Below are 9,475 nucleotides of genomic sequence, written 5' to 3'. Positions count from 1 at the left end.
CAGAAGTTATTTTTGGTTTGTTTTTTTTTTTAATAATTCTTAGAAATTATTTTAAAGCAACCAACAGAGATCAGCAACTCCCTCTATGTTTTCCAAGACCAGATAAAAGGTATCCAGGCTATTTTTGACAGATGTCTAATGTGTTCTCTAACTCTCTGCTGTGACAGGGTTAAAGACCCGCCTAGGTAGCTAATGCAGAAATCAACTATGCTTACAGTCTAAGATAAGTCTTAGCAACGTCAACCTTTGGTAAAAATCTTTCCAGTTTATTCCATTGGGCAGAAGACTTAAGGGCGATAGCCGAGTATCAGTCTCCAGTAAGGGCAAAAGAAGCTGTGTCGTGGCATTCCACTCTCCTTCCAACAGATGGTTTCCAATATCAAGTTCTGTAGCTATTCTAATAACAGCCTCAACTGAGTAATGGGCTATATGGCAGGAGTCATGTAACCCCTGTTCTTATCTACTTAGCAATAATTGCAACCTAAATATTAAAGCTCATTCCTGCATCTGCAGTTACTTTCATGTACAGATAAAATTAAGCATCTCAGTCTTAATCTAAATCTAGCAGACATTGAAAACAAACAATTAGTCTGTCTTTTTTTTTTAACTGTTAAGTACTTCATATACTTATTAGACTACTCTGTTCATTCTTCTCTGTCCTGAGCTAAATAAATCAAGCTGTTTCAAGTTTTCTTGTAGAGCCACGTTCTCCAAATCCTTTTTTTTTTTTTTTACTTTTTTTCCTCTGCATTCCCTGGAACCTTTTCAGTTCTACATTTTGTTAAAATGTGGTACCCTAGATTGGGCACATTACTTCAGCTGAGACATCATCAGAACAGAATTTATAGAATATTTACATTCAGGCTTTTTAAATCTGATCTCTTGACAATGTATCTCAGAAACAAGTTTGCTTTTTTCTTTTAAATATTCAGTAAAGCTTAATGAATAGCCTGTTTTGAGAGCTAAGTCATTTGAGTGTGTAAATCTACATTTTCTACACTTTATATTTTGCTTTGTAAAATGTTATTGCAATAAATGGAATAGTTTTTCAGATAGAGAAGACTGAAGTAATACAGGATAGGATCTTATTGCCCATAGGCCAAATAATGAGTTCCGAGCCACACCAGATCAGTGCTTTTCTAATGGTAACAACCTAAAATAAGCACACTTGTACCCAAACTGTATATCCCAAGATGAAAGCTAATAAACCTCTGACCTCCAGAAGGATTTCACCCACAGTGTCTCTAATAAGCTTGGATACAGCAATGCAAACAAGTTCCCACTTCTGATATCTTCAAGCAAAGGAAAAACGAGAACTGAATTGATATTTCCTAGTCTGGAACAAGCCGAGAATCTTCTAAGTCCTTAAAAACAAGTTCTATCAATACAGACGTACAGGCTTTCCATACAGTAAGACCATTAAAGAAAAGAAAAAAAAAAGTGAAGAAGAGGCAATCAAGGGCACAACAATATTTAAAGAAACTCCTTCCTAGTCACATTTAAGATTCTTTGGGGATTTTTATGCAGTAAAACGGAGTTCTGCCAGAAAGTAAAATATCTCATACTTCCATTAGTTCACTTTGCTATGGGAGTAGAGCAAACCAATCCATGAAAAATCTGATTTATACTTTTTAACTTGCTGTTTGTTAAAGAAAAAAAAAAAATCCTAACAAAAAATCCAGATAAATCTTTATTTAAGGGTTACATAAGTATATACAAGATTTCCAAATGTGTTTGCAATTAACAAATTCAGTTATTTATGATGATAAGTTAATAGCAGACATTCAACAAAGAAAAGTATTGATTCAATTACTAAATAAGTGTAATATTATTTCTTTTTCAGTAAACAGAATGTTCAGCTACTGAAAAACAGAGATAAAAGGCACAATTTATTGTCCAAAACAATTATTGACTACAACAAGTGGAAGACCGGAGATCTACGGATTCCCCACAAATCTGCCCTTAATTTGTAAAGCTTAGCAATGGACATCTGCTGCTGAAATAAGTTGTCTGCACAGATTTATTTTTCAGATAAAGGTTCCTGAGAAAGCTTTGTTGTTTTACCAGCAATCTTGTGAGAGGTATTATAGTGAACACAGTATTTTTTCCTAGTCTCTCTGAAAAACACTTTTCCTCTCAAAGTCAACAAAATCTCAGGACACACTACTCTGCAAGGTTTTTACAAAGACAGAGAAAGTAGACATATTGTTATGTTCCTGTGTTTTATACAGAGACAAAATAATAGTTTGTTTTCAGACAAAGAGGTTTTCTAAAATTTTGGTTTAGAACAGAGATTAAAAATTACAATATGACAATATTCTTTGCAGAAAATATCTTTAGAATCTATATTAAAAGAAACAAAGCTAAACTGAAACATACTAACGAGCTTGCCATGCGACTTTCCACTCCAAGCTTGCAAAACATCTATCAGAATTCAGCTTCATTATTCCTTAGTTATAAAACGTCCAAACAAAATCAGGATCCCTCTTCTTATATATCAAAGTAGAACATTTAGTGACATTATACATAGCTTACCTATCATTAACAATATTAACAAAAAAAACCCAAACAACTGTCGCCTACTAATAACCATCTCTTTTTGCTGGCCAGAATATAAAGGTGGCAAGCTTTAGTTAAGCATCCAGAAAGTATGCCTATTTCTACAACTTTGATTTTTCAACTTGGCTGAAAGTGGCATAGTAAAAATAACCATAAAAGAGTCTTGGCACTTCCAGGGTTTCTATTACCTGAAATGTGACTATATGTAACCCAGATGAGATATGCAGCAAGATCAATCATTTGGATGTGGCAGTAAGCCACAACAGGGGAGAAGGAGTACAAATTAAAAGCCCATAATAAACAACCAATGACTACATACTTCGTAACTGTTAATATTTGGAAATACGGTCTACTGGTAAGAAAACAAATTAGTTTATCTACCGTACTTAAACTAGTATTAATGTATTCATACACTACATGATTCCAGCTTCATACTTGCACAAGTTTTCAAAAGCACCTGACAGTTTATCCTGCTGCCTTGTTCTGCAAAACATACCTAGAATCTGATTGCTACTAGATCACAAGGATCTTCCCCCGACCAAATTACATAGTACTAAAACCCAGACAAGCAAACAAAAGATTCCAAAGAAAAAGCAGAAGTGCAGAAGCAAAGAGCAAAGATGCTCTATGCAATTTACTACACATGTTAATACCATACAGGTTGGGATACTGTTATAATTCAGCCTTCAGAGCCCCAGATTCTCTGAGAACAAGCTGGGAGGAAAGCCCAAGAATTAGATAAATAGGGGTTGAATTTTCAAGCCAACACTAGCTGAGTACCACCTTAAAAAGCCCTGTTATTCAATTATTCCACCTCCTAATTCTCTGTGATAAAATTAATTGCGAACAAATACAAAGGAATAAAAATGTGGGAATGGTTGTGAATACGCCTTCTAACTTCAGATTCCCTGTTCAGCCAATGGAGAAAGGCAGGATTTTGCCACATGCTCTGAAGCATCCTGTGGAGGAGCTTACCTCTCTCTGTGCATTACCTAACAAACCGTATTTCCCAAGTCATGGCTCTTAACCTAAGTCTGTGAGTTGTTTAATGTCAGACTGCACAAATACACATTTCATTTTCCTGAAACTGAAAACATTAATCTACATGCTAATATTAGATATATAAATACAAAGATAATATTCAAAATTAACAAAAAATTCTGGAAAAAACATAAACCAGTGGTTTTCCACCAACGCATGAAAAGCATTTTGAGGGATTTACTAAACACTACTACTGAATATAATCTTCTGTGGCTTATAATGTGGAATAAAGATTAAGCAAATCACTGTCTTGCCTGACAAGGAAAAGATCTATTTTAGAATGCCTCAAAAATTTGGTTGGTGTATCATTATGATGACATATTCATTTTCCCTTAGGCCTTCATACTAAAATGCAATTTTATACATGGTATCATAAATTTTAAGGTTTGTATATGACAGTGACATTTTCTTAAATCTTTTTAATAATGCAGTAATACCAAAACAATGCACATAAGAAAAAATAAATAAAAAAAAAAAGAAGCACAAAGCAGATATATTTACTCTATGGGCTATTGTAACAATATCAGTAGTTCAAAATAATTTTTATTAAATTATTGGGAGTCAGTCTTTCAAAGCATTTTCTGGGATCTTGTTTAAAGAGAAATGTGCATGCAAGCTCCACTTGAATTCATTAAAAAAAAACCCTCAAAACCTGAATGGATTTTTGAGGTCACATGTAAACAATGCACACATATGTACATATATGTGTGTTTCTATATATATATAAAGTTAAATACTGGATCCTGGCTTTACTTGGAACAATTTGTTTGTCAGTATAAAACATAATATTCCTTGTTTACATAAGGATTTTCAGTGAAAGCATTTAAAATCAAACTGTCAGTCACTAGAAGAGTCAGAGTTAAGCTGCCTTCAGATTCAGTTACACCTCTATCTGACTACAAAACTCTGCTTAATGTATTTTAAATATATATTTTAGTGTATATTTAAATGTAAATAAAATCCACATACAATAACATGCATGCGCTGCAGTTTTAGCAGAAATCAATAGCTGGTGCTTTTTTTTTTATTCTGCTAAGCCATGTGGACAGGTTTCTTTCCAATAAATTTTTTACATGAGAAACAAGTCTTTCAGCATTGCTGTGTGGCAGATAACAGGGACTAACTTACACTTGTCATGACCTTGTGTTATAGCACCATCTACTATGGAATTAAATACACCTGCCATACATTCAAGAACATAGTCCCTGGAATCTTCAGTGTCACATACCTATATAAAGAAAAGACACTATATAAAGATAGGAATCATGGATGGTAGAAAGGTATCTCCCATTTGCTTTTCAGCTTTTACTGCTTGGCAGCAGAATATAATGGCTGTGACAAAAAAGCAGCCAACCTTAATCATTCTGAAATTAACAGTAAATCTATTCTGTTGAAAGGACTACATAAAAAGTAGGTTATTCAACATGTTCATGAATGCTAGAATCTTATCCTTATTGGTGCAATAATCTTACAAGAGCTATAGACTTCTTGGTAACCTTTGCCACAAAAGATTCTGCAAGCATCTGATCTTCAGGCCATCTGTATGAGGAATGCTTAATACACAGAAGAAAAACAAAAACACCAATCAAGAAGCTCACAACTGTGAAAAAAAACAGAGTTCCTTCTGTACTGATTTTTCTCTTCTGTCCAAACAGGAATTACTGAAATCATTCTTTTTATGTAGCTTCAGCAGAAAAGAATGAGGGTAAATTCACAGAACTATGTTAACACTTGACTGCACATCCTAGGCAATCACTCTTCTTTGAGAGAAAATTATTGTAAAGATGCCCTTACATAAGAACAACATGGATTTCTTTTCTTTCCAGAATCATGCTGAATAAGAGAAATATTCAGATTACTGGAGTATTTTCATTTCTCTCTTATTTAGCTACACTAAGGTTGAGTTAATCTACTATTCCAGCTAAATTGACATAGAGCAATGAGAATGTTCTTCTCGTCATAAACTACAGGTCTCACTCTATTGGTAAAGTTTTTTATGTTTTTAAAATGAGTGAATTAAAATATTACTTGATTTTGATTGAGAGACCACAGAAAAGCATCTGTGCAGGGAGGACCTGCTGAGTGTTTTCTGCGTCTTAATTTCAACTTTGCTAAATAGGAAGTCCAACACAAAACTGATTATATATAAAATATTTTGGTAGAAAACAAATATATAACTTATTTAGATATTCTTTATACTTTGGTACAATAGAAACAAATGTCTTTGCAATTCTACATTTTCATCGATAGGTGACAATAGTAGTAACACACCCCCACCCCCCGTTTTTACTATCTAATTAGCATATCTAGCTATATCTGATAATTTTAAACAATTTTCTATTGTAGAAAGAATATGCTGATGACATTCAAACTAGGTTTTGGAGTAGTCTATCTTTTTATAGGCTTATTTTTCAAATGCATGTACTTAGGTCCTTTGCAACTGACCGCGTAGTCTTTTTTTAAAATGAAAAGACTGTGATATACAGATAGTCGGTAATCTTATTAATCTTTAGAATGACTCATATTCACATGGTATCACCTTTGCTCTACGTCCTGCATTACTACAAATGCAGGCACATTTCATGGTCTTCTGTTACAAATTTGCATACTTCTTCACAACACAGAAGTGGTTTCAAAACGAAGAGAAAAGACTTTACCATAGGTGAGGTAAAACCCTGGAAGAGGTTTCCCAGAAAGAATGCAGCTTCTCCATCTGTGGAGAAATTCAAGACCTGCCTGGACACAGTTCTGGGTAGCCTGCCCTAGCTCAATATTCTGCTCCAGATCTAGTCCACAGGGATTGGATTAGATAATCACAAAATTCCACTTCCAACCTCAACCATACATGTGTACAGTGGCACAAAAGTAGGCATAAAAGAATTAAGGAAAAATTGTACTTAATTTCTAAAGAGATAAGCATTTTTTTTTGTTGTTATTAAACAAAAATGGAATATTTCTCCTCATCTCCTGCAACCTCTAAATTTCAAATGAATGTGAGACTGAAGACGGTGCCTTTGTATGATTTAATCCTTCATTCTTCTGATTAGGCGTCCAGAGCATTTTACTAAGCACTGCTATGGACTTTTTTCAATAAGGCTGGAAATTCCAGGTTCTGCTTGTCCTATGAATAAAAGCTAAGAAGTCTTGACAATTTTCATCAGGCATTTTCTTCTGTGTTAAGAAATTTTTGACCCAAGAAGATTGTGTCAGTTCTGTTATCTTTAATTAAACGTCTATGGGTCTAATTTTCTGTTTCCTGTGAACAGCAATGGCCTCTTTCAACACAAAAGTCTCTTAAGGTCCTATATTGTACTCTAGCTTTTGAGCCAAAATGCATCTATAAGGAAGTACGTATATGAAGGTTCACGTACTCTCTCGACACTCAAAAATCTCAAGAAAGAAACATTTTTCATTTTTTAGAGCCTGCTTTAATCCATGATGACTTTCATTCGCTTCTGTCCCCATCTCTTGCCAGAACTGTCTTGGTGAGCACCATCTTTAAAAATTATTTTAAAGAAAATCATAATGATGAAACCATCACCTTTCCCCACCCCCCAAAAGAATGGAAATAAAACAAGTATGTAACATATACAAATCCTACGCCTCACTTATCCAGATACCCATATATTAACTAATTCTCTCATTTACCACTGCTCCAGTTTCTGCCTCCAAATCCATCTTGTTTAAAACAGAATGCTGCCAACCTTATCATAAAGCCTAAAAAATTAACTAGACGCTGGGCACTTTATTGAAAATGTTCTGATGGAAAAGGTAGAACTGACAAGTTGCATTTAAAAGGACAAGAACAATGCACATACTTGTTTGTCTCTGCACGGCTGCAGCTGGCTGAGTGATACTTTCATGGAAAATGGTTTGTACAGGTCCTAAGAGGCTTCTCCCACCCAAAAAAAAATAGAAACCAACTGACAAACAGAAAGCTTGCAACCATACAAGAGGGCAGGGGAAAATTATTCAAAGCAAATTCTTTAAAAGGCTTCATACTGAAAAAATGTTTCCAGCACACAGTTTCTGAAGTTTACAGAAGTAAAAAAACAAAACCAAAACAAACTTATGTGCTTCAGTGCAAATACACTGCTCATAATTTTCATGGCAATATACATTTACAGGTATCATGAATATCTTTTATGTGCTTTGGTATTAAAAATCATTGAAGACCCTGTCTTTATTTTAGATAGAAAGTATGGCACCCAAGTAATTTTGAATGTTCAATATTCAACAAAATTACTGGGGAAAAGGAAGTAACATCTGCCTCTCTCATTTACAATTACTATTAAAAAAAATAAAATTGTTGACACAGTATTAGAGTTGGTTACGTGCAATACCTCCTTGGAGTCAATGCTAAATTACAAACAGTACTGAGTAAACCCCCCAAAAAATAGGATGCCTAGTAACCCTACACACTTACAGATGATGGCAAACTGCACAATAAGCCTTTTACTGACTCCAAATGATGGAGCATTCTAGAAATATCAACCTTCTTCATTGTACAGCAATATCTCTTAATTACTTCTTCAGCAATTTTCAGATAATCTGCATTATCATTAGTTTATAAATGTTTTATGCTTAATAGGAGTATAAAGTCATAATTAAGATTTCCTGTTATCTCACAAAAGAGATCAGTAAGTTGTGAAGAATGCATTCATGTAAACTGGAGTCAGAGGGTGCTTTCCCACTGACCCTATGAAACCTACTATTATCAGTGGAGATATTCTGTGTTTGAGAAAACAGGTTAGAGATTTCCCAGTTATCTGGCACATTCGTGCTCTTTCAGTATTCACTGTATCTTACTGTCCTTTAAATCATATTTATGATTTAAAATAGGATGGTTCTTGCTTTGTGTGGTAGGTATCTAATTTTCCTTGAAATAAGAGGGCTGGTTTCTGGCATAATAAACCATAAGACTTGTCTAAATTAATTCTTTCTTCAAAATCAGTAACCATTGGGTACTAGAGAAAACTGGTCAGAAAAGCATTTGGTCTTGAGTGAGAACTTAAAAATTACTTATTTTTATTTTCTCATTTCATCTGTATGTTTTATCTCTAATCTGTAGTTGTCAAACTTCACTTTTTAGTCTTCAGGTACTGTTACACTCTTGGCTGGTAGACTGTAGAGCTTTGTTATTCAATTTATATGCTCTGATCAAATCACAGCTCTGATGATCTACACAAATGACTGCTTTGTATCACTTGTTATAGGCCAGGATCTTTACACCTGAAGAGTGTGTGGAGCATTTACACACCAGATAGTTCTTCCTTGTATTTCTTTTTCCTTAGCATAATATATTTTGATTTATGATGATACTAAAATTGTGTCTACTAAAAATGCTTCATTGATAGTGTTTCTTTCCATTATGACAAACTCCATAGCTCATAGGGAGCTCGGATAGTCTTAGGGAGAAGAGGCATTAAGTGTTCTCTACACTAAGTCATTCAATTATATCTTAAAGGTACAATTGCATCTTTTCCTTCTCTTCTCTTCTTTAAAGATGGTATTCCTATATTAAATTCCTGCTAACCCAAAAGAGAAAGTAGTGAACTCATAAACTGCTTTAAAAAACTGAACAAATTACAACAATTTTACCTGCAACAACTGGAGATTTTCTGTCATCCAGAAGTTGAACAGCAGTACTGGCTGTCACTACATTGCTTTTGTTTGCGGTTTCTGTAGCGTGCATTAAAAAAAAAATGAAAGAAGATATTTCAGAATGAGGAAATTGAGATTCCCCCCCCCACTTGTTTGAAATAACAGACCATGAGGATTTAATGTTCAGAATATTAGAAAGCCAACATCGTGTTTTATCTATGCACAAAACATACAGGCACTGCCATTTCAAAATTTCCCAGCATCCCAACAA

General features: G+C 34.2%; 1 protein-coding gene across 4 annotated transcripts in view; it reads right to left on the bottom strand.

Moving 5' to 3' along the window:
- CACNA2D3 (calcium voltage-gated channel auxiliary subunit alpha2delta 3) overlaps positions 1–9,475 on the bottom strand; it is a 451,679-nt gene that overhangs the window by 74,888 nt on the left and 367,316 nt on the right. For all 4 annotated transcript variants that reach the window (XR_009963200.1, XM_062610709.1, XM_062610710.1 and 1 more), the window contains one exon: positions 9,202–9,282. Coding sequence is in view for 3 of the 4 variants with exons in the window: in XM_062610709.1 (XP_062466693.1) it covers positions 9,202–9,282 (81 nt within the window). In the remaining variant the exon portion in view is untranslated. The remainder of the gene's footprint in view (positions 1–9,201; positions 9,283–9,475) is intronic.

This window comes from Pezoporus occidentalis, unplaced genomic scaffold (genome assembly GCF_034315485.1).
Source record: "Pezoporus occidentalis ecotype Australia unplaced genomic scaffold, CSIRO_AGI_Poc_V1 ctg149, whole genome shotgun sequence".
NCBI classification, from domain to species: Eukaryota; Metazoa; Chordata; class Aves; order Psittaciformes; family Psittacidae; genus Pezoporus; species Pezoporus occidentalis.
Note: the sequence above shows the minus strand (reverse complement) of the source record. Positions and strands in the feature narration are given on the sequence as shown.